Raw genomic sequence first — 26,441 nt, 5'->3', positions numbered from 1 at the left:
ACCTCCTCAGAAGACAAACACAGGACATGGCGGACAGAGTACCCTTCATCATACAGTACTTCCCTGGAGTGGGGACGCTTCGACATCATCTCCGGAGCCTTCAACATGTCATCGACGAAGACAAACATCTCGCCAAGACCATCCCCACACATCATCTACTTGCCTTCAAACAACTGCGCAACCTCAAACAGACCATTATCCGGAGAACAGTGACCATGATACCACACAACCCTGCCACAGCAACCTCTGCAAGACGTGCTGGATCATTGACACAGATACCAGCATCTCATGTGAGAACACCATCCACCAGGTACATGTTACATACACTTGTAACACGGCCAACATTGTCTACCTGATACGTCGCAGGAAAGGATGACCTGAAGCATGGTACGTCGGCGAGCCCGTACAGACGCTACGACAAATGATGAATGGACTCTGCTCAGCACTCACCAGGCAGGAATGTTCCTTGCCTGTTGGGGAACACTTCAGCAGCCAAATGCATTCAGCCTCTGATCTTCAGGTAAGCATTCTCCAAGGTGGTCTTCATGACACACGACAACGCAGAATCACCAAGCAGAAACTGATAGCCAAGTTCCGCACTCTTTAGGACGGTCTCAACTGGGATCTTGGGTTCATGTCACGCTCTCTGTAACCCCAATGACTTGCCTGGACTTGCAAAATCTCACTAACTGTCCTGGCAGGAGACAACCTCTTTAACCTGTGCTTAAGCCTCTCTCCACTCGCATTGTCTGCACCTTAAGACTTGATTATCTGTTAAGACTCGCCTTCTAACCATTACCTTGTAATTGAGTTTGTGTCTATCTATGCCCTGTTTGTGTCTATCTATGCCCTGTTTGTGAACCGAACTCTTTACTTACCTGATGAAGGGGCAACGCTCCAAAAGCTTATGCTACCAAATAAACCTGTTGGACTTTAACCTGGTGTTGGGAGACTACTTACTGAGTCTGAAGATGTACAGTTTAGGTATATTGGCCATGCTAAAATTGCCCTTTTAGTGTCCCAAGATGTGTAGGTTTGGAGGAGTTAGCGGGGTAAATACATGGTGTTTCGAGGAGAGGGCTTTTTCAGGGAATCGGTGCAAACCTGATGGGTCGAATGGCCTCCTCCTGCTCTGTTGGTATTTTATGAAATAAACCTCTGTACTTGGTTTACTATTGTTACAACCAATTTGATTTGTAACTTTTACTGATTGGTGTATTTGTATTCCCAGATCCCTTTGATCCTCCAACCCATTTAGATTCCTATTTTCCAAATGATAGGTACCTTCCTTGTTTCCCTTACCAAGCTATAATACCTCACAATCTTGAATATTTAGATGGAAATGAACTTATTTTATGCACATTAGGCTGAATCTTCCAAACAGCAGCAATGATTATCATATTGTAGGTCTGTGTGAAAATGCAGCCAACTCGACTCTGCTACACATTTCTAACACAGCCATCATTTGGGCTACTCAACCAGAGCAGATTTGAGTAGGGGAAGATGGGATGTGCCCTTTTTTTTATGCCACTAGTTGCTGTATGATAACTTCAAAGGTCCAATTCGAATGGCTAAATGAGCGAGGTGGGGTTTGGGGGGTGGTTTAAGTGGGTAAGGGGTAGGTCGGAGTGTTGGTGGATGAGTGGATAGTTGGAGGTATGATCAGGTCGGCGGATGGTTAGAGGTGATGTTGGTCAGAACTAGTCAAGTGGGTTGGTCAGGTTGGTAGTCTGGCTGGTGGAATGCGTAGTCAATGCAGGGAGGGCTGTCAGGTGGTCAAAGCTGGGTGATGGTGGGGAGGGGGGTCAGTTGTGTAGTTACCAGTTGTGTAGTTACCCACATATTAGACTAGGTTTTAATTTGTCTGATAATTTGTCTACGCAGGTAAGTACCACAGAACTATCCAAAGTCTCCAGTTTTGCACAGGGTCCTGGGGGAAGGGAAGTTGAAACTTCTTGGTAGGTCAGTGTGTCAGGTCTTTTTATGGGATCCTGACATGCACTTTCAGTAATACATCTGGTCTCCCAATGACCTGAAGATAGAAGGATTCTTGTAATTTGTTGTGGTGTCCTTAATGTTATCTGTTACCCCCAATTTGATCTTGTTTGCAAATTTAGAAATTGTGCTTTTGATTCCAATGTGAGAAAATGTCAGGCTACGGATAAAGATTGGTAGCATTGACATCTAAAATTTGTAATAGTGCTATGCTGAAAGTAGGCAGGGTTTGGAGGCGCAGCAGATCTGAAAGAGTAGTAATCCTGGACCAGACATTCCCATTGGTTTTGTTTCAGGTTTGCTGGCTGACATTGCACTGTGTTGATAACGTAGGAGAAAAGTTCAAAAAAAATTCTTGAAACATCTAAGAACCTTTGGAGGGCACAAACGTTATGCATCTATATTTCCAGATGTTTGACACTGTGAAAAAGCTGAGGGAGAAATCGAGTCCGTGTTCAACAACAGAAGCTGGCAGTCAAAAAGCAAATGAGGTACTGGCATTTTTATTTTTACTATTTTGTTTTTTTAAGTATTGCTCCAGGAATTGAGCAAACTGCAAGATCTTGACTATAACATCAAGAAACTTGACAAACTATGGGGCTTTCCAGATAAAGGGATTATCCACATCTCCCTACACAGACCACAAGGCAGCAAAGTGAAGTCATTGGAAGAAATATGGGAATATCTGGCCTCTGAGCTCACACCCAGTGATCGATGGGATTAAGGGAACCAAACAGTAGGATTAGGAGTGACTTTGGTGTCAGTCATAGCTCAGTGGCTGCACTTTCACCTCTAAATCAGAGGTTGAGTTGAAGTCCCACCCCAAGCACCTCCATATCGTGTGAAGGGAATGTTGCCATGTTTGAAGTGCTGTCTTTTGGTTGAAATGTTAAACTGAGGTCTGTCCCCTGGTCATAAAAGATCCAGTGGCACGTTCAAAGAGAAGGGGAGCTATATTCTATGTTCTGCTCAATATTTATCCCTCATCCAACATCATTAAAATATAATTATTATCACATTGTGGGATCTTGCTGTACACAAATTGGTTACTATATTATAACAGTGACAACGCTCAAGAAGTGCCGCATCACTTTTTGTGGGACATCCAGAGGTGGTGAAATGCACTACTGGAAGTTTGTTCTTTTTGCAATACAGACCATTCAGGACAAAGATAAGGCTGAGCGTAAACGGAAAGCAGAGGCAGCCAAACTCTACCGGCAGAAGATTATGGCACAGATGTCTGCAATGCAGAAAAATTTCATTGAATCAAACAAGCACCTGTATGAGAAGGCAACAGAAGCATCAAGACAGGGGCCAGTGAGGACTGAACAGGATAGGTATGTGACAGATGCATGCAATGACGAAGCATTCTAATTCTGCAGCTTCTGGCTGACAATGCATATTATTGACCAAAAGCAAAAAAAATTAGACGGGGAAACATCACGTGACCAATCTAATTATGCTCATTTTATGCCCAGTAGACATTCAAAGTTCTGTCCAGTTTCTCCAATTGTTCCCAATCAAACTCTCTTTCCATAATTTTAAAGGCCTCTGTCAGCTCTCCTCTTCACCTTCTCCTTCTTAAAGAGAAAAGAACTTCAGTTCATCAATCTTGCCAGATTGTTGTGTTCCCTCTGTTCTGCTAACATCCTTGAAAATCTTTTGTGAACCTCTTCCACTAATTCAGTTTGGAGACAAGGGTTATGTGTAGTATTTCAGTATGTCTAATTGGGGTTCTGTACAAGTTAAACATTCCCTCCCTGTTTTTATATTGTATTCCTCTAAATATGAGCCCAATATTTTGTTCTGCATTCTTTATCGCCTTAACTTTTGTTGCTACTGTTAATAATTTATGTATCAATATTCCTTGATTTATTTATTTTCTTTTATTTCCTTTGCCTTGCCAAGAAAAGATTGACCTCCTACTGAATGGACCACCTCACATCTCGCTATGTTGAATTTTATTTTCCATTGAATCACAAACTCTGCGGTGTCCATCTGTACTTTGGATCAGTTCTCCATATTGTTAGCTATCTTCTGGTACCTAGTCCTCTCCTCCAAAATTTGGTGTCCTCTGCAAATTCTTTTGCATATTGTAAACAACAGTTCCAGCACAGGTTCATCGAGGACAATGCTTCCCATTTTCTTCCAGTCCAAGTAACTTTGTTCAATTATTTGTCTGTTTTCTGACTTGTAGTTGTCTTTCAATCCGTTCCACTGCCTGGACCTCTTGTAATAGATTGAATAACTTCCATGTTGTTGCATCTCATAACAGGTTCTGTGCCTTTAAAAAAAAGGAACAGAACTTTTAGCCCATCAAGTGTCTTTCAAATGTCATGTGAGAACATGCCACACAATGCATATTATATAGCTCAATTGACTGCCCTAAACTTTAGCTCCCTTTTTCTGCAACACTATGTCAGCAACTTTATTATTACAGCATTTTGTAAACATTTATAAATAATTCTAATGTGGTGACCTTTTACTTCTCATACCTGAATTCTGGAACCCATTTCGGCACATCATCTGATATTGAAAGAAATCTTGCTTTCTCGGCTTGAGGGTCCTATGAAGAAAATGAATCAAAATTTCACAGCTGAAAACAAAATAAAGCAGTGAAAGCAAGAGAGACAAGACAGAATCAGTGATGTTTGCAGACCATGTCTTGCTCCATGCTCCCATCTTGGACAACCAGTTTATAAAATCAAAGGCCAAATCCCCCACATTGGAAACCACAAACATAACACATTTTAATTCATGAAAAGAGAGAAGCAGAAAGCTGGAAACTATCAGCCAGTTAGCTTAGCAAGTGGCATTGGGAAAACGCTGGAATATGTGATTAAGAAAATAGTTGCAGGACATTTAGAAAAAATAATCTACTCAGTCAAAATTGGTTTATGAAAGGGGAAATTTGTTAGAATTCTTTGAGGATTTAAACAAGCAGGGTGGATAAATGGGAACTGATAGACATAGTATATTTAGATTTCAAAATGACATTCAGTAAGGAGCCATGTAAAAGGTTACTGCACAAGATAGCTCGTGGTGTTGGTGTAATTTATAAGCATGAATAAGGGATTGACAATAGGAAACAGAGTTGGGATAAATGGGCCCCTTTTAGATTGGCAAACCTAACTAGTGGAATGCTGTAAGGGTCAGTGCTGGGGTTGAACTATTTAGGACCTGTATACTTTTTGGATGAAGGTTAGACTTGATATATCCAAGTTTGATGAGAATACCAGGAGAGTTAGTGTGAGGAACAAGTTGTGACGATCACACAGAGACTACAAAGAAACATAGGTTAACTGCTTAAAAATTTGGCCAATGAAGTATAATGGAAAATGCAAGATTGTGCATAGAATCATAGGACCCAGCAGTGCAGAAAGAGACCCTTTGGCCCATCGAGTCTGCACCGAACACAATCCCACCCAGGCCCTACCCCCCCATCCCTACATATTATACCCACTAATTCCTCTAACCCACGCATCCCTGGACACTAAGGGGCAATTTCTTAGCATGGCCAATCAACTTAACCCACACATCTTTGGATTGTGGGAGGAAACCCACGCAGACACGAGGGGAATGTGCAAACTGCACACAGACAGTGACCCAAGCCGGGAATCGAACCCAGAACCACTGTGCCACCCTAGAGATAACCCACTTGTATATTAACCGTTTGAGATATTATATATCTCACTTGTATATTAACCGTTTGTGTGGCACCTTATCAAGTACCTTCTGGAAGTCCAGGTATATTGCATGTACAGAGTCCACGTTGCTTGTTACGCCTTCGCAAAATTCGAGCAAATTAATCAAACACGGTTTACCCTTCATGACTCTGACTCTGATGAATTGCATTTTGACTTTCAAAATGTCCTGTTATGCATTCTAACAATTTCCCAATGACAGATGTTAAACTAATTAGACTATAGTTTCCTACATTTTGCTTCCCTCCCTTTTTGCATATTTGCATTTTTCCAATCCACATGAACTATTCCCACATTCAGAAAATTTTGGAATATTGTAATCAGCGGATCCAGTATCTCCAATGCCACTTCCATTAGGACCCTAGGATGTAGGCCATCAAGCTTTGGGGACTTGCCTGTCTTCAATCCCAATACTTCGCTCAGTACTTTTTCCCCTAATAATGATAGTTCTAAGTTCCTCTCTTTTCTATTTTCTATTACTATTACTTTTTCTATTTATCATTTTCTATTACTATTGGGATGGTACTCATTTCCTCCATACAAACTGAGGCAAAATATTAATTTAGTGTCTCAGTCATTTCTGCATTCTCTATCTTTAACTCCCCAGCTTCATCTTCTAAGGGACCAACATTCGATTTAGCTCCTCTCTTCCTCTTGATATACTTATGGAAGCTTTTGCTGCCCGTTTTCATATTTTGCACTAGTTTTCTTCCATAATTTATAATATGCTCTTTTTTTTATTTTTAGTGACCCTTTGGTCTTTAAAACATTCCCAGTGTGCCACAGGTCTTTGCAGTACTGTACGCCTTATTTTTTGTTTTTGTTATCCTTAAATTCCTTACTGAGCTATGGGTAGTCTTTCACCCCTGTTCCCACCTTTCCTGTCTCTGAAATGTATGTTAGGTGGCAGGACTTGAATATCTCCTTAAATATCTACCACTGTTAATCAACTGTCTTACCTTTTAGTCTTCCTGCCCAGTCCACTAGGACCAAATCTGTCCTCATGCCAGTGTAACTCCAGAATGCTAGTGTGGGATTCGAGTTTCTCACCCTTAAACTTGAAATTCTAGCATACTATGATCACTCTTCCCTGGAGGATCATTTACTGTGAGATCATTTATTAGCCCTCGCTCATTACATAATACCAAATCTACAATAGCCTGCTCCATGGTTGTTTCCAGAATATATTGCCCAAAAAAACAATTTCTAATACATTCAATGGACTCTCCCTTGAGGCTAAACTTGCCAGTTTGATTCTCCAGTCAATACACATGTTGAAAGCACCCATGATTATTGTGTACCTTGCTTACAAGCCCTCAGTATTTATTGGTTTACACTGTGTCCCACTGTGGAACTACTGTTTGGGGATCTATAGATTACTTGGATCAGGAACTTCTTTCCCTTGCTATTTCTTATTTCTACCCAGACTGGTTCTATATCTTGGATTCCAGTGTCTATATCATATCTCACGATAGCACTGATAACTTCTTTAACTAACAAAGATATGCCACCTCCTTTTCCTTCTGCCTATCTTTTCAAAATACCAAGTACCCTTGAACATTCAATTCCCAAACCTGGTTTCCCTGCAACCAGTCTCAGTAATTGCCACTAAATCATATCCTTTTGTCTCTATTTGTACTGTTAACTCAATTTTAATCCAGATGATTCATGCGTTTAATTACAAAGCTTTTATCTCCCTTCCCTTAGAGTAGAATCATAGAATCCTTACAGTGCAGAAGAGGGCCATTTGGCCCATTGAGTCTGCATCAATTCTCTGACAGAATATCGTACCTAACCCCAACACCCGTAACTCTGTGCATTTTCCACAGCTAATCCATCAAAGCTACACACCTTTGTGCACTAATTGACAATTTAGCATGGCCAATCCACCTAACTTGCCCATCTTTGAACTAAGAGAAGAGACCGAAACACCCAGACACAGACGCAGGGAGAATGTGCAAACTCTATAGTCATCCAAGGCTGAAATTGTACTCAGGTCCCTGAAGCTGTGAGGCAGGCATACTAACCACTGTGTCACCGTGCTATCCTCTTGTACAAGTCTTTGGCGCAATATGACTTTTCTATGATCTGTCACTACCTTTTGCTTTTGACAGTCAGACTCGTGACTAGGGTGCACTCCTACCTTCTTTAACTTTGACTTCCCAATTTTCCATGCAACTGAACCCTCGACCTCCATTATTTAGTTTAAAGCCCTCTCTACTTCCTAAATGGTCCGCAAGAACGCTGGTCCCAACACAATTCTGAAATAGAATGTCCCAACACTACAATCCCCACTTTCCCCAGCACTGACGCCAGTACCTCACTTCTCTCTCACCAGGCTTTGAGTCACATAGTCCTCTCTCTTATTTTATGTACCTGTGCCAATTTGCTTGTGGCTCAGGTAATAAGCTGGAGATTATAACCTTAGAGATTCTGTTCTTTACGTTAGTGCCTAATTCCTCAAACTGCTGACACAGAACCATCTTCCTCATACTACCTACCTATCTACATGGACCATGACCACAGGATCCTCCCCACTGCAAGTTCCTCTCCAGCCCACAGCAGATGTCCTGAACTTCGGGACAAGCCAGACAACACAGCCTTTGAGGCCCTCAGTCCTGGCTACAGACAATAAGTCTATTCTTCTGACTTATACATGCCCCAAATATGACTACATTTATCTCTGCTGTTACCACCACCACCACAACCCCCACTTGAATGACTCCCTGAACCATGGTGCCATGGTCAGTTTGCTCATCTTTCCTACAGCCCTTTTTGCACACACATAGAGCAGGAATCTCAAATCTCTTGGACAAGGGCAGGGGTTTAGGCTCTTGCAGTGCTGCCCCTTGGATCCCTCTACCTTCCTCACTTGCAGTCATACCTTCCTGTCCCTGATCACTGACAGAACATAAGGCAGTTAATCCAAGGGCTGTGAATGCCTCCTGAAACACAACATCCAGGTAACTCTCTCCTTCCCTGCTGTGTCACAATATCTGAAGCTTAGACTCCAGTTGCAATGAACCACAATGGGGCCCACCAACTCCCGCATGTTACAGCCACAAATTGCCTAGCACTGCATCCTTATTTAATTAGAATTTATTTCATTTATAATTTTCCTTTGTTTTTACTTATACTGCTAATCTTTACTTTCCACAATTTCTGTTTCCATACCTAGCCTTCTCTTCCAAAGTCAGAAATGTAGAAGAGAGAAAGACTCGTGTACTAGTCACTTATCTGTGATATCATGTAGATGTGTTCATTCAGGACATGTCGTGCTATTTCAATGTATGCCCCAGCTCACTTGCCTTGGCCTGCAGTTGCCCCCACTGACCTGTGGACACAATAAAGAAAACAAGACACAGCCATATTCCCTCCCCCGTTTTCCTGAACTCCCACACTTACCTTAACTCACAAGTACTCTGACCAAAAAGGCACTCCATACGAAGGCACTGACAAGCTTGTTTTTATAGTCTCAGCCTTTCCTGTTTAAAAAAAAGTTTGAACTGAGTTACTGACTGCCCTAAGTTAATCCTCTTGCTAGTCCCACTGAGGATCTTGTTTTACCTTCTTTACATATGAAGGATTTTCAAATTTCCACCAGCAATTTGTAAATCAGTAAATTTACCAGCAACTTTTGTTGGTTTTAAGAAAGAAGAAAATGATTTAAGAAACTCCTAAGTACTCAGCACAAGTGGCACTTAGAGTGTGGCAAAAGGCTGGCAGCTAACAAATTGGACACAAAACTTGGTAGTATTATGAACTGTAAAGAAGATAGTGATGAGACTTTGGGGCATAGACAGACTGTGGAACTAACAGATGAAATTTAATGCAGAGAAGTGTGAATTGATACATTTTGGTAATAAGAACAAAGCGAGGCAATATAAAATGATGGGTACAATTCTAAAGAGGGTGCAGGAATTGAGAGACCAGGGAATATATGTGCACAAACCATTAAAGTTGACAGAACAGGTTGAGAAAGTGATTAAAAAGTCATGGGATCTGAGACTTCTCTGGTCAGCCTGTATAAAATACTGATTTGGCCTCAACTGGAGTATTGTATCTAACTCTGAACACCACACTTTAGGAAGGACATTTGAGAGAATGCAGAAAAGATTTACAGGAATGATTCCAGCGATAGATTGGAGAAGCTGGGGTTGTTCTCCTTTCTATTCTTCTTTCAAACTCATCTTCTAAGAATTGCTCAAAATCATGAGAGGTCCAGACAGAGAAGATAGGGGAGAATTGTTCCCGTTGGCAGAAGAGTTGAAAACCAGAGGACACAAATTTAAGGTAAATGATTAAAAAAGAAGGTGTCATGGAAAAAAGCTTTTTTATTCAACAAGTATTTCGGATCTGGAATGGCATTGCCTGATTGAGGCACAGGCAGTCATGGCTTTCAAAAGGAAATTGGATAAAAACCTGAAAAGATAACATTTTCAGGGCTATGGGGAAAGGGCAAGAGAACAAGACTAGTTGAGTGGAACTTGCAGAGAAATGATAGACACAGTGGGCTGAATGGACTCTTCTTGTACTGTAATTGTTGTATAATGTTTAACATTTAACAATTAACATGCTTCTGAAGTTTGTAACTGTACAGATAACAGTTTTTGTTTTTAAAAATGCTCACCTTCTAAGAGGCAGAGAACATGTGTTTTCCTTGTAAAACACTGACTGGATGCTAATGTCACTTGATCTGATGAAATAAATGTAGAAAGGAAAAAAATCTGGGAAACAAGAGTTACTTCTGTCTATATAATAAATCTGCCTTTTAAATCAGTGTAAGGAGTCTGTTTTTTCTTACAGCGTTCCTACGGCTGAGGATTCTGGTGTAGCTTTGGGACCAATGCAAGGTTCAGCTGCAGCTGAGAAAATAATACTGACCTGCATCTTGTGTCAGGAAGAGCAGGAAGTGAAAACTGATGAAATGGCCATGGTACTAGCAACTTGTGTTCAGAGGTCCACAGCACTGTCAAAAAATAGATCTCGAACCATAACGAATCTTGGAGGTAAAATGAGATCCTATGTGCAAATAGTTTTGCTTTCGTATGTTGTAGCCAACTTCTTTTGAAATCAACTTTTAATCTTAAACTCCAAGGCTGCTTCTGACACAGCAACAGTTCCAGCATTCTTTAGGCCAAATCATCTGTCAGCATCAGGTATTAAATGGGGGAAAAAAACACAGGTTCTTTTTTCAATATTCGGTGCTGAAGCAAACATTGGCATTTGACAAGAAGAGAATGGAGCAAGAAAAGGGCTTTAATCCTGCTCTTGAGTTCCTCTTTACCCACTCTTCTCCATCATAATGAAGAAACATACATTGTTGATACCAGCATTCTCTGCTGTAAAATTATGGAATGTTATGATTTCACATTCAGGTTGAGGGTGAAAAATGTGAGTCTGAAACTTCCGTTTTATACTTAAAGGCAATTACAGTGGTATGAAGGTAGAATTGGTTACAGTGAAATGAGCAAACAGATATAAAAGATAGCTTAGCAGAGAAGCAGTACAGGCGAGACACTTAATAACTGTCAACAAAGATATATTGAGAAAGAAAGACTCCATAAAGAGGTTGCATCATCGGTGGCTAACTAAGGATGTTAAGGATGATATAAATTGTAAGTACAGATGTACAATGCTACAAAGATTAGTGGTAGGCCAGAAAATTGGAAACATTTTGGAAACCAATTTGTCTGTGCTTTTTTTTTTGTTGACTTACATAAAGATAAGTAAACATGGACAAGTATTTAATTAATTTCCCTATTCATCTGGTTTTCATTGAAATTATGTCCTTTCCCTGCCTTCTCAATGAAATTACAGTTTTTTTTCTCAGCCTAGCTTTATTCTAATCAGTCAGTATTTTTCCTTTATTCTTCTGAGGACATGTTTGCTCAAGCCTAGTGGCATTGCTTGCACTTAGGAAGGACAATGGTACTTTCAACTTAGATCAAAAGGTAATTATTATGCAAGGGTGTCGAGCAATTATTGATCCTTAATAGAAATCTGGAATTTGTTTCTTGAAAGGGCTGTGGATTTTGAGACAATTGAAATTCTCAAGATTGTGATCACTGGGCCTTTTTCTCTGGAGTAAGGGTATCAGGATATGGAGCAAAGACTGGAAAATGGAATAGATGTTATGATCTAGGTGATAATTGAATGCTACAGACTCAAGGTGCTGAATGACCTACTTCAGTTCGTGTTGCTAAGCACCTTTGAGGAAAATATTGCCATTGTACCCTTAGACCAGGGATCTCCAAACTACAGGTCACAATGGGCCATATCCGGCCTGCAGCAACTTGAAATATTCATTCGTTTATAAAACTAATTTTTTTCTTTGGCCTGTGAAAATGTGTAAAATATACAATGTAGCCCTCGTACTGAAAAGTTTGGAGACCCTCTGCCTTAGACTAATGGGTGATTTTATCTGAAAGTTGTTTTATTGTTTTGACACCTCTTTTTTTTGTTTCAGAAAACTATGATCCTATTTTTATGCACTCTGACCTTGGCTGTGGCACTCATGTAGGAAGCTGTGGTCATGTGATGCATGCCACCTGCTGGCAGAAGTAAGTTAATATGTGAGTGCACATTAGTTGTTAAAACTTGTTCCTACATGGTGCTGGACATGTAAATTGGTGGGCTGATAATGAATACCTTTTGATGGACCCAAATGTTGAAACTTTTTCCACTTTGGCACACAAAAAATTGATGCCAAATGCTAAGGGTGCAGTTTAAAATTTGAATGATCTCTTTAAAAATTAAGCAGTATTGAAGTTAGTGTGAGGATATGTATTTTTGTAGCAACATAGACAATGGTTACAACCCTCTGCTTATATCTGAACAATGAATCTCTATGGCTTCCATTTGCTGCCCATCTCCCAAGCTTGCTCCCATCCATGCTGTTTGTCATGTGTACTGTTAACACTTTCTTTATGTCAACCCCAGCCTCCCTCACAGAGCTGAGCCCTCACCCCATCATATTGTGTGCACTACTCATGATAAATGTTGTAAAAACAGATCTGTAAGTTAAAACTGAGTATCCATGGGAAACTTGAGTCATCAGAAGCAGTTAAATTATATTCCATTGCAATTTTTAACCTAAAGATTCAACACACCCCTCACTCTGCCATAATCCCTTCAAACCAAGGGATCAATCATCGTTCAATGAGGAGTGCAAGAGAGCATGCTGGGAACAGCATCTGACATACCAAAACTGAAGTGCCAAATGGTGAAACTACAAAATAGGATGACATGTATGGTAGACAGTAGAAGCAGCATTCTCTGGACATAACTAATAGCAATCCCACACAGAAGAGATTAAAGCTCTGCAATTCTAACACATGCAGTTGTGAAAGGTAGTGCACAACTGAGCAACAGAAAGAAGGCTCCACAAACGTTCCAATCCTCAATGATGGGGGAGTTCAGCATGTCAAGTGATGAGGCTGAAGCATTTGCAAACATCTTCGTCCAGAAGTGCCAGTTGGATGACTCTGAAGTTGCCAACCTCTTCAGCTAATTTGTTTAGCTCCATGTAATATCAATAATTTTCTGAGTGCACTGGATACAGCAAAGTTTATGGACCCTGATGATGTCCCAGCAGCAGGAACTAACCACACCTCTAACTAAGCTGTTCTGTTGCAACTACATTAGTGGCATCAACCCAACAAAATTTCATTTACAATGTCTCAGATACTGAAGCAGTCTATGCCTGCATGCAGCAAATCTTCGACAACATTCGTGTTTGGGCTGCTCAGTGGCAAGTAACATTCAAACCACGTAAAAATCAGGAAGTGGCCAGGTCCAGCAAGAGTCTAATCATTTCCCTTTGACATTCATAAGAACATAAGAAATAGGAGCAGGAGTAGGCCAACTAGCCCTTCGAGCCTGCCCCGCCATTCAATAAGATCATGGCTGATCTGCCGTGGCTCAGTTCCACATTCCCGCCCTCTCCCCATAACCCTTAATCCCCTCTCTTATCAAAAACCCATCAACCTGCTTCTTAAAAATATTTAGCGAGGTAGCCTCCACCACTTCAGGGGGCAGAGAATTCCAGAGATTCACCACCCTTTGAGTGAAGAAGTTCCTCCTCAACTCCGTTCTAAACCGCTCCCCCTTTATCTTGAGGCTGTGCCCCCTAGTCCTACTGTCCTTTCTGAGCGGGAAGAGTCTCTCCACCTCTATCCTATCCATCCCATTCATCATCTTATATGTCTCAATGAGATCTCCCCTCATTCTTCTAAACTCTAACGAGTACAAGCCTAATTTATTCATCCTCTCCTCATAGCTCAACCCCGTAAACTCCGGCATCAGCCTAGTAAACCTCCTCTGCACTCCCTCTAAGGCCAAAATATCCTTGCGTAAGTACGGCGCCCAAAACTGCACACAGTACTCCAGCTGCGGCCTCACCAATGCCCTATACAGCCGCAGCAAGACCTCCCTACTTTTATATTCAATCCCCCTCGCTATGAAGGCCAGCATCCCATTCACCTTCCTGACCACCTGCTGCACCTGCAAGCTGGGTTTTTGCGACTCATGCACAAGGACCCCGAGGTCCCTCTGCACCGTCGCCTGCTGCAGTTTTTCTCCACGTAAGTAATAATCCTTCCTACCATTATTCCTACCAAAGTGGACCACCTCACACTTGCCAACATTAAATTCCATTTGCCATTTCCTGGCCCATTCGCCCAGCCTATCTAGATCCTTCTGTAGACTCTCCCCACCCTCCGCACAATTTGCCTTTCCACCAATCTTGGTGTCATCAGCAAATTTCGACACCCTACACTCGGTTCCCTCCTCCAGATCATCTATATAAATGGTAAATAGCTGAGGCCCCAGCACCGACCCCTGGGGCACTCCACTAGTCACCATCCGCCAATCCGAATAGCACCCATTAACCCCCACTCTCTGCCTCCTATTTGACAACCAGTCCTCTATCCACGCTAACACCCTACCCCCAACTCCATGCCCCCTGACCTTCTGCAATAACCTTTTGTGCGGTATCTTGTCAAACGCCTTCTGAAAATCAAGAAAGACCACATCCACCAGCTCTCCTAGTTCTGGAGATTATCATTGAAACAAACTAGACCAATAAATTCTGAGGTGACTAAATCACCATCTGACTAACCAAAGTTTGTCCTCTGTCTATAAGGCACAATTTGAACCATGATGGAGTACTGTGCTCTTGTCTAAATGACTGAAGCTTGTGATGTTCAACACCTCTAGGATAAAGTTGCTTGATTGGCATCCATACTCAACCTTAAACATTAATTCCGTCCATTGCCAGTGCATCACACCTGCTATATATACTTCCTATAAGGTGCACTATACTAACTCAGTAAGGCTTCTTTGACATCACTTCTCAAACCCATGACCGCCATCACTAAGAAGTTCAAGGGTAGTTATTTGGAGAGTAATGAATTGATTGGAGATAGTCAGCACGGTTTTGTAGCGGGTAGGTCGTGCCTTACTAACCTTATTGAGTTTTTTGAGAAAGTGACCAAAGAGGTGGATGGGGATAAGGCAGTTGACGTGGTATATATGGATTTTAGTAAGGCGTTTGATAAGGTTCACCATGGTAGGCTTCTGCAGAAAATGCAGATGTATGGGATTGAGGGTAATCTAGGAAATTGGATCAGGAATTGGCTAGCAGATAGGAGACAGAGGGTGGTGGTTGATGGTAAATATTCGTCATGGAGTTCGGTTACGAGTGGTGTGCCTCAGGGATCTGTTTTTGGGCCACTGCTGTTTGTAATTTTTATTAATGATCTGGATGAGGGTATAGTTGGGTGGATTAGTAAACTTGCTGATGACACCAAAGCCGGAGGTGTGGTAGATTGTGAGGAAGGATGTCATGGTTTGCAGGGAGACTTAGACAGGTTGCAGAGCTGGGCCGAGAGGTGGCGGATGGAGTTTAATACGGAGAAGTGTGAGGTAATTCACTTTGGCAGGAATAACAGATGTGTCGAGTATAGGGCTAATGGGAGGACTCTGAATAGTGTGGATGAACAGAGGGATCTAGGTGTATGTGTACATAGATCCCTGAAAGTTGGGAATCAAGTAGATAAGGTTGTTAAGAAGGCATAATGGAATTTAATGTTGGCAAGTGTGAGGTGGTCCACTTTGGTAGGAAGAATGGTAGGAAGGACTATTACTTACGTGGCGAAAAACTGCAGCAGGCGACAGTGCAGAGGGACCTCGGGGTCCTTGTGCATGAGTCGCAAAAACCCAGCTTGCAGGTGCAGCAGGTGGTCAGGAAGGCGAATGGGATGCTGGCCTTCATAGCGAGGGGGATTGAATATAAAAGTAGGGAGGTCTTGCTGCAGCTGTATAGGGCATTGGTGAGGCCGCAGCTGGAGTACTGTGTGCAGTTTTGGGCGCCGCACCTGCGCAAGGATATTTTGGCCCTGGAGGGAGTGCAGAGGAGGTTTACTAGGCTGATACCGGAGTTGAGGGGATTGAGCTATGAGGAGAGGCTGAATAAACTAGGCTTGTACTCGTTAGAGTTTAGAAGAATGAGGGGAGATCTCATTGAGACGTATAAGATGATGAATGGGATGGATAGGATAGAGGTGGAGAGACTCTTCCCGCTCAAAAAAGACAGTAGGACTAGGGGGCACAGCCTCAAGATAAAGGGGAGGCGGTTTAGAACGGAGTTGAGGAGGAACTTCTTCACTCAAAGGGTGGTGAATATCTGGAATTCTCTGCCCGTTGAAGTGGTGGAGGCTGCCTCGCTAAATATTTTTAAGAAGCGGGTTGATGGGTTCTTGATAAGAGAGGGGATTAAGGGTTATGGGGAGAGGGCGGGAAAGTGGAACTGACCCACAACAGATCAGCCATGATCTTATTGAATGGCGGGGCAGGCTCGAAGGGTTAGATGGCCTACTCCTGCTCCTATTTCTTATGTTCTTATATGGTGTCTTGGCGTTTATTGGTAGGGGGATTGAATTTAGGAGTCGCAGCGTCATGTTGCAACTGTACACAACTCTGGTGCGGCCGCACTTGGAGTATTGTGTGCAGTTCTGGTCCCCACATTATAGGAAGGATGTGGAGGCTTTGGAGAGGGTGCAGAGGAGGTTTACCAGGATGTTGCCTGGTGTGGAGGGGAGGTCCTATGAGGAGAGACTGAGGGATTTGGGGTTGTTTTCGCTAGAAAGAAGGCGGCTAAGAGGGGATCTTATTGAAACATATAAGATGATTAGAGGTTTAGATAGGGTGGATAGTGATAGCCTTTTTCCTCGGATGGAGAAAGCCAGCACGAGGGGGCATGGCTTTAAATTAAGGGGGGGTAGTTATAGGACGGATGTCAGGAGTAGGTTCTTTACCCAGAGGGTGGTGAGGGATTGGAATGCCCTGCCTGCTGCAGTTGTAAATGCGCCTAGTTTGGGGGCGTTTAAGAGATCCGTGGATAGGCTCATGGATGAAAAGGGATTGGATTAGGTTAGTGGGTCATTGTTTTTTAACTGGTCAGCGCAACATCGTGGGCCGAAGGGCCTGTTCTGCGCTGTTATGTTCTATGTAGCGGGCACATTGGAACACCACCACCACCTGCAGATTTCCCTTCAAGCCGCACACCAGCCTGATTTGGAAATGTATTAGCACCCCTTTATTGTCAAAGGGTCAAAATCCTAGAACTCCCTCCTTCAGCAGTATTGTGGGTGTTCCTTCACTATACATGGACTGCAGCACCTTGAGGCAACTGGCCACCATTTTCTTGAGGGCAGTTAGGGATAGGCAATAAATGCTGCTCCTGCATCAGTTAATTTTTAAATATATTAGGCACTGTTTCAACCAGTCTCTCGAATGTAATCAAAAAAGCCAGTAGTCCAATGATTCAGGTTTACTCTGAATTTGGTTTTGGCAAAAAGTTGGCTTCTGCTTAATTATAACAGCCATAAAAAAAATCAGACTAAATCTAGTAGATTGGGAGAAATAATTTTGATTCACAGGAGGGCAGCTCACCATAAGGCACAGATTTAAGGTCAGTGGCAAAAAAAAGGAAGTTGAGACATTTACTACTTTGCAGCAAGTTGTTGTAACTTGCAATCCATTGACAGGGTAATGGAAGCAATAGTAACTTACAAAAGGAGCTAGATAAATGCCTGTGCAGTAAAAATTACAGGACTGTAGGGAAAGAAGGAAAGGCAAATCATTGAACATGCCTCTCAAACAGCTGACACAGAGGTGAAAGATATCCTGTATTGTATAATTGTATGACCTGTGACTGGAATACTTCAGAAAGCTGGAGACTTCCAGAATTTTCTGAAAGATGAGATTTAGTTATGATATAAATTCCAGGCAGCATTTTCTCCCAAACATTAATTTGGGCAGTTGCTGAAATCAGTGTTGTTGCTGATTGAGACCAGGAGTATTGGAGCCTGATTTTCAGTCTTTTAATACATTTTAAACATTCTTCAGAATGTTCAGAATCCTGATTGAAACTGTTTTACTTTCCTGTCTCTGCAGATATTTTGAAGCTGTGCAGAATTCAATACGCAATAGGCTGCATGCAGAACTGTCATTTGATCTAGAGAACGGGGAGTTCCTCTGCCCACTGTGCAAAGCTCTGTGTAACACTGTCATGCCAGTTATTCCATTGCAAGCTCACAATCTAGGCAGGTATGCACATCTGACAATTAAATTGTTTCTTGCCTGAATGGGAGAATATGCTTTAATAATGCACTTTCACCTACTGCTCGAGCTTGACAATTTATTTGTTTACCTGCCAAATGGCAGTGGAAAGATTGCCAATCTGATGCCATTCACAATGTTGATAGAAGAGTGTACAAAATTCTCTTAAACTGTCTGTATGCTTTCTTACTTAATTATTTTGGTCTTCTCTCTTCATCCATTTATCTTCTACTTTGGTCTTCTTTCTTTCCATTGCTTATGTTATGTTCTTTTCCTTTTTTAATAGCCCACTGTAGAGATTTGAGCACCTTACCTAGCCTGACACTCCCATGCAGTACTGCAGGAGGGTTATGCTGTCAGAAGTGTCATCTTTTGGGCAAAATATCAAACGAATGTCTAACCCCTCCGGTGTGCAGAAAAGTTCCCATTGCACTTTTTGAAGAAGGAGCTCTCCCTGGCTAATATTTTATCCCTCAATCACCTCCTTCAGGTACCATGCCCTGAAGGGGCATTGACAGCCATGGATTTTCATCGGATTGGCCCATGATTATCCTTGGTGAAGTACTACAGTGGTTTTCCCTGGCCTTCTCCAATAAGTCTGACCAGAAAACTCTCCTACTCCTGGCACCTGTAATTAGCCGCATCGGAAGGATTTACAGACTGAAAATCAATCTATTTGACCATGCTATGAACGCATCATCTGTGGCCATCAAGAGACAGACTGGGACTTGAACCTAGAGTTTCTGGCCCAGAGGTTGGGATGCTACCAGTGCACCTCAGGACCTCCATTTCTCGACCCTAAAACAGATCATCTACTCATGTATCTCATTACTGTAACGAGACGTTGCTGTGCACAAATTGACTGCCATGTTTCCTTACGTTAGAGTTGTAACTGTATTTGGAGTGGTTGTATAGCGCTTTGGGATATCCTGAGGTTGTGTAAGGTACTATATAAACATAAGTCCTTTCCTTTGCTGATGTTAGGAACAGCTAACCAAACAGCATCAATAGGCAGAGCTGTCATGGACAATAAAAATAGGATTATCCTTAGGACTAAGTGAGCAATTGTCAATGCGTTTTTGTTGTTGGAGCCTACCTACCATACTTAATACAATATAGATAGTCTCAAAAAAGGTTTTAAACCATAGTGAATAAATCCCACTGTAAAGCTGTGATTTGGAAGAGATGGAATGTGAGTAACAACTCACCAAATTAACAGCCTTGCTGTTCTAAAATATTGGCATATTACATGACAGTTATTCAAAATGGCATATTAAACATTGCATTTTTGCAACTCCTTGTTATAACTTATCCTGTCTTGCATTTCAGCAAAGATACAGAAACTATAGCTCAGATGCTGACTTTATCCCGCTGGTTACAAAACGTGTCAGCAAGGATAACTGGATTAAATATTTCAGATGAAAAAGGTAAGCCATGAAGGGAATGTTACGTTTTAGCATGAACTGCATTGTTGTTTGAAATGCAATCCAGTTACAGTCTGACATCAAGCAAGTTTCTTAACAAAACTATCTGATGCAATATGAAAACACAGCATTCTGCCACTTGGTCACACCCAGAGGCATTTTCTGGTCATTGTCAGATGCTGGAAGTAACAACAGTATATGGGTAAAGAGCAGGACTATTTGGATTGCTCTTTCAAAGAGCTGGCACAGGCACAATGGACTGAATGGCCTTCAATGTGCCATATGACGAGGTAGGTCACTTGAAGTGGAATCAGTCAAATCTGGGAAAGACATCTTCATCGAGGTTTTAAAGAACACTGAAGGAGGACGTTCAGCCTATCATGACTGTGCCGGCTCTCTGGATTGCTCTGCAATTAGTCCCGTTGGCCTGTTTCGTCCCCCGCCATAGCTGTGCAAGTTTTTCCCTCAAGTACCCACCCAGTTTCTTTTTTAAATTATTGATCACCTCTGCTTCCACCACCCTCATAAGCTGTGAGTTCCAGGTCACTACTATTCACCGTGTAAGCATCTCCTCACAGCCCCTCATCTCTTGCCTAAAACCCTAAATCTGTATCTCCTTGTCCTTAAATGATCAGTTAATGGATAAAGATTTTTTTTTGTCTACCATTTTTGAACTGGTCGTAATCTTGTACATCACCATCAAATCTCCCCTCCAATCTACTTTACTCTAAGGAGAACAACCACAGCTTCTCTAACCAAATGTCATAGCTAAAATCCTTCATCCCTGGAACCATTCTGGTAGATTGCCTCTCAAGGCCCCTCACATCCTCCTTAAAGCGTGACCAGAATTAACACTCACTACTCCAAGTTGTGGATGAGCCAGATCCTTGTAAAGGATCAATATTTATTGTTGATTTAATTATTTGGATTCAGTGCCATTTACTGCAAGTGAGATTTACAAGGAATGACTTGCAGAGAGGCATGCAATCCTATCAATTTTGCTGAGCTGCAAGTGACTAGTTACCAAAGAATTCTGCAATGTTTGGAAATTTCTTCCACTGTCCCCTTTGTTTTCTTGAATGCCAGATTGCTCATTGGGCAAATACCACTGTTTAAATACCACTATTACAAAGAGTCTGAGAGAGATTGCAATTATCATACATAATCATAGATTATGCACACGGTGAGTCGTGCGTGGACTGCTCTTGGAAGTTTCGAGAGTGGCCTAGTACTTCATGTCATTGTGTGTGCTTAAAACTGGACCAGCAGATGGGCACCACAACAGCTCAGTGACTATCACTGCTAGCTGTGCAGATACATGGATTTGGGCCAGTGTCTGTGGGAGTTTGCGCATTCTCCCTGTGGTTGCATGGGTTTCCTCCGGGTGCTCCGGTTTCCTCCCACATCCCAAAGATGTGCTCTTAGGCTGATTGATGTAACAAATTGTCCCTAAATTATTCTCCCCTGAATCTGGTTTCCAATGGGGGTACCATACGCATACATACGGGTCAAGGTAGGTGCAGGAAAATGCTTTGTTAAGATGGCGGCGCGGGCTCGTTGGGCCGAAGGGCCTGTTTCCCGTGCTGTGTTGTTCTTTGTTATGTATGATAATTGAACAGCACAGACGGAGGCCATTTGACACTTCACACGTGGCCCACTCCCCTACTTCTCCCCTATAGCCAGCAACTGTTTCCTTTCTAAATCTGTAGTTTATTTTTGAAAATTACTATTGATTCTCCTTTTTGACAGAGCAGTCCAGATAAAAAAACCCACTGATGTAAAAATAGTCTCCTCATCTGATTCTTTTGTTGAATACCTAAAATCTGAGTTGCCCACCCCCCTTTCACTGAAAACAGTTTCTCCTTATTTACTCATTTAAACAGTTGCGCTAAGTAACACTAGGTAAGTTGGATATTTGCAGTGCATAGGGCTAAGTGGACAAGATTAAGTAATTAGAATCCACAAATTAAATTTAAACAATTTAAACTTCAAACCTAAGCATATCTCTCTATCGTACCTTATCCACAAAGGGTATTCTACTTTAATGCACATAAAAAAAGTTCTGCAAGTATTTAAATTTGTTTTGTAATTTGCTGTTTGTACACAGATAATGAAGTTATTCTCTGAGCTAAGTTACTTATTCAGTTGTAGCTTGGACAGGCTTCTCCCTTCGTTTTTTATATATATATAATTTTGTAATTAACTTCGTCAGTATATATAATTTTGGTATAATACACATTGTATTTGTAATGATGTGTGGGGGGATTCAATAATCATTGCTACTTTTTCCTAGAAAAGGAAAGCAAGCTAATACAAGCAAGTTCTGTCTCATGGAAGAATCCAGTAGAATTTAGATCCATCCTCAGTTTTGGAGTACAGTCACCGTACGTAATTTATTTTTAGTGTTCTCTCGTATATTAAAATGTTGTACTTGGTTAACTAAATATTGAAGGCCGTGGCATGTTACTTGAAACAGCACGCTCAAATATACAAGAGCAGTTTACAGTTGTCTAATTGCCCCATGGGTTCCTATCTCCATTCATCTAGGGAAAATGCCGTTTGGATACCTGTCACCTCTTTGTAAAGAAGGATGGAACTTGATTGAGATTAATACCTCAGTCCAACTTTCAGAGGCCTTGACTGTTTGCTGGCTGTGTCTCAGTTGACAGCACTCTTGATTTTCAGTCACAAGGCTCCAGGTTCAAGTCCCACTCCAAGGTTTGAACACAACTATCAGGACTGATATTCCAGTGCAATGGTGAGGGAATGATTCCTGGGTGGCATGGTGGTTAGCATTGCTGCCTCACAGCACCAGGGAGTGTCAATTCTGGCCTCGGGTCACTGTCTCTGTGGAGTTTGCACGTTCTCCAGTATCTGCATGGATTTCTTCTAATGTGTTCCGGTTTCCTCCCACAATCCAAAGGTGTATGGGTTAGATTGATTGACTATGCTAAATTGACCCTAGTGTGAGGGGGATTAGCAGGGTAAATATGTGGGGTCACAGGAATAGGGCCTGGGTGGGATTGTGGTCAGTGCGGACTCAATGGGCCGACTGGCCTCTTTCTGCTCTGTAGGGATTCTATGATCCTATGAAATCCCAAAAATGTAGCAGGAGGAAGAGGATTACACATGTGGACATTAAGCTTCCAGCCAGAGAAAAGGGGGAGGGGGTACCTTGCGTCACATTAGTTAGCACTGCTGTCTCATACAACCAGGGACCAGCCTTCGCCTTTGTGTGGCATTTGCATGTTCTCCCAGTGTTCATGTGGGTTTCCTCCAAGTACTCTGGTTTCCTCCCACAGACTAAAGATGAGCAGAATAGGTGGATTGGCCATGATAAATGCGCAGGTATTACAGAGGTGAGGTGGGTCGTGGGTAAAATGCTCATTCGGAGAGTTGATACAGACTGAATGGACAGAATGGCCTCCTTTTGTAGGGATTCTATGGGTGAATATTAGAATATTTACAATTTGCTTTTGTGAAGATTAGGCGAAGATAGGATTTGTGCCAACTTCAGTGAGAAATGTCAAAAAATGATGAGGCTCTGGATGGTGTTTAGCACCCATAGTGATGAATCCCTGTGCATATCACTGCAATATCACTGATCTTCAATACAATCATGGCTAATTTTCATAGATGAAACTTGGGAATAAAAGGGCAGTTGTTCTAGAATTAGTATGTTGTAAAATATAGCTTTAGTTTAAATCCATTTTTTTTGTATATGTACAGGATTGCATATTCAAGAAGCATTGTTGAAATGCTGCAGTTGTTTGCTACAGCCGTATACCGAGTAGGGTTGAAGGTTGCCCCCAATGAAGCTGATGCTCGAGTTCCAGTGATGGCATGGAATGCTTGTGCCTTTACCATTCAATCCATAGGTATGCATTATCTAGTTGCACTTCTCGGTTTCTGCGTTATTATTGTCTTAAAATTGTTGAAAACTATACTTTATTTGGCTTTATATGTACTTTATAATTTAACCCTTTGTGCATTTATTAAATATTTTGGTTTATTCACCATCCCTGAAATAGTATTGTTAGATAAGCATCTGAAGAGTTATGGAACCAAGGTGAGTAAATAAAGTTGAGAACCAGATCAACCATGATCTAATGAAATGCAGAACAAACTTGAGCTGAATGACCTCTTCCTGTGTCCTGAGTGCTGCCACAGTCCATCTACACAATACGCCCTTCAATTTTTTTCCCCTTGTCCAACCCCTTATGAGTATCGCTTGTTGAGTGTTAAGATGCTGCAACCTTTACTCACTTACCTCCTTGCTTATTGCAACTCAGTTGGAATCCAAGTAGAGTAGGAATTAAACCAAAAGTAAAATTAAGCAATGCTGTTAAAACTCAACAGGTCTGGCAGCATCTGTGGAGAGAGAAACAGAGTTAACTTTTTGAGTCGAATATAATCACTTTTAAGGGCTATTTCTTTAAATTCCCAGCAGTAGTTGTATATTGCTTGAATGTACGAAATAGGAACAGAAGATCATGTGGCCCTTGACCCTGCTTTGCTGTTCAGTACAACCATGGCTGATCTACTTTAACTTAATTTCCCACCTGCTTCCCATATCCCTTGACTCCCTGAGAGACCAAAGGTCTTTCTACCTTCGCCTTAAATATATTCAAATGCTAAAACATCCATAACCTTTGAGGTAAACTGTTCCATAGATACATGGTCCGTTTTATTGTTTACTCTATCCTTAAAGTTACAAAGTCAATGTTAAATGGACCCGGCAAACCCAAATCTATTTTTTTGCTTGTTCTAAAAAACCAAATTCAAAAACCAGTTAAATCCAATTCAAGGTCCCCACAAAGGAGACAAACAAGATCCAACCTGACAAGATGAGGCACGGCATCCCATCTTGGGCTTGATCTTGGCCAAAATGCTGATTGAGTGAAGAAATTTCTGCTTTTGCTATGGCTCTGTGTTCTAGATTCCCTATCAAATCCCTTAACAAAACCTTACGTTTCAATGAGATCACCTCTAATTCTAGAGTGTGTTGGCCCAATTTACTTCGCACTTCATCAAAGGACAATCATCTCATCTGAGAAATCATTTTTGAACGAACTATTCAATTAGTCTGACACACCATCTCATCTGCAGCTAGGTCCTCAGACAGCATCAGAAGCAGGAACACATTTGAAGTTATATGATGGCCCAGTAGAACCCTGGTCTGAAGATAGGTTTGTATCTCAACTTTGGCCACCATTACATTGAGTTTTCTCTGGAAGCTGGACATCACTAAGTACCTAGGCATACTGATAAGCCGGACATTGGACTAGATTTTAATATAGGCCAGGTTTCAATACACCCCTCATTCCTCACTACAAAGAGTCACTCACAATCTCTTCACATAAAATGTAGCTGCTATAACTTTGTGTAAATTTTTAAAAATATTCAAACTTGACCATAAAGTTATGTAAAGAAACTTCCTTAAGGGAAGCTATAAATGAAATACAGGAACAGGAATAGGCTGTTCAGCCACTTGTGTCATTCACGAGCGGTTGCTCTGTATTTTAACTTCATTTGCCCACCTTAGTTCTGTAACTCTTAATAAAAATCAATCAACCTGTTTTCTCACTGCCTGAATTTGTTTTTGGGATGGGAGGGGTAGTATGGAGGAGAGAGTTCTCAATTTGCACTGTTCTATATGAGAACAAGTGCTGCTGACATCACCCCGAATGGCCTAACAATAATTTTAAAGTTCTGTTCATCCCACCAGAGGATTTTCTAACTACCCTAGCAAATCCATACTGCAGACAATAGTGGGGAATGGTTGACAAGTTTCTCAATGTACAGTGATGTATTTACAGCTGTAAACAAATCAGTTTTACCCACATTTAACACTACTTTTCCACTCCTACAGAGAATATGCTTAATGATGAGGACAAAGTTTTATTCGGATCACTGCCAGATAGACAGGTAGATTGGCTACTCTACTATAATTACTGAAGTTCTCTTTTAAAAATTGAGTATAGATATTGGGTATTTAAATAATGGCAACTGCAGACTTAGTTAATGTTGAGGTTGTCTTAGAATCATGAGTTTTACAGAAGGCGGCCATTTGAATTGAGGAGGTTTCCAAAAGAGAAATTTATTTAGTTACCTTCTATTGTTCCATGCTCTTTCAGTTTATATTTTTCAATTACCTATCCAACTTTCATCTCAGATATTTCCCTCATTTCTTCTTGTTCTTTTGATCTTGAATGCCTCGAATGACTTTCCATTTACCCTTCTTTGTTCTGCAAGAAAGAGCTCCCTTTCTCCAATCTGTCCTTCATACCTGGTATCATGATTAGTTGACTTAGTAGGTCGTAAAGTCATAAAGGTTTACAGCATGGAAACAGGCCCTTTGGCCCAACTTGTCCATGCTGCTATATTTTTTAAACTACTAAGCTAGTCCCAATTGCCTGCATTTGGCCCGTATCCCTCTATACTCATCTTACCCATGTAATTGTTTAAATGCATTTTAAAAGACAAAATTGCACCTGCCTCTCTTGCTACATCTGGAAGCTTGTTCCAGACACTCACCATCCTTTGCGTGAAAAAACTGCCCCCATCTGGACTGGTTTATATCTCTCCCCTTAAACCTATGCCCTCTAGTTTTAGACTCCCCTACCTTTGGGAAAAGATGTTGATTATCTACCTTATCAATGCCCCTCATTATTTTAGAGACCTCTATAACATC

At 41.5% G+C, this 26,441-nt stretch overlaps 1 protein-coding gene across 1 annotated transcript in view; it reads left to right on the top strand.

The window, feature by feature from the left end:
* Positions 1-26,441, top strand: part of ubr1 (ubiquitin protein ligase E3 component n-recognin 1) — a 212,293-nt gene that overhangs the window by 144,559 nt on the left and 41,293 nt on the right. Inside the window, exons 28-36 of the mRNA XM_080202946.1 lie at positions 2,406-2,486; positions 3,151-3,332; positions 10,506-10,708; positions 12,169-12,262; positions 18,159-18,311; positions 19,653-19,750; positions 22,041-22,131; positions 23,477-23,625; positions 25,620-25,675. Coding sequence (XP_080059072.1) covers positions 2,406-2,486; positions 3,151-3,332; positions 10,506-10,708; positions 12,169-12,262; positions 18,159-18,311; positions 19,653-19,750; positions 22,041-22,131; positions 23,477-23,625; positions 25,620-25,675 — 1,107 coding nt within the window. The remainder of the gene's footprint in view (positions 1-2,405; positions 2,487-3,150; positions 3,333-10,505; positions 10,709-12,168; positions 12,263-18,158; positions 18,312-19,652; positions 19,751-22,040; positions 22,132-23,476; positions 23,626-25,619; positions 25,676-26,441) is intronic.

This window comes from Carcharhinus amblyrhynchos, chromosome 14 (genome assembly GCF_965287045.1).
Source record: "Carcharhinus amblyrhynchos chromosome 14, sCarAmb.v2.hapA, whole genome shotgun sequence".
In the NCBI taxonomy this organism is placed as follows: Eukaryota; Metazoa; Chordata; class Chondrichthyes; order Carcharhiniformes; family Carcharhinidae; genus Carcharhinus; species Carcharhinus amblyrhynchos.
This window is presented reverse-complemented; position numbering and strand designations above follow the sequence as displayed.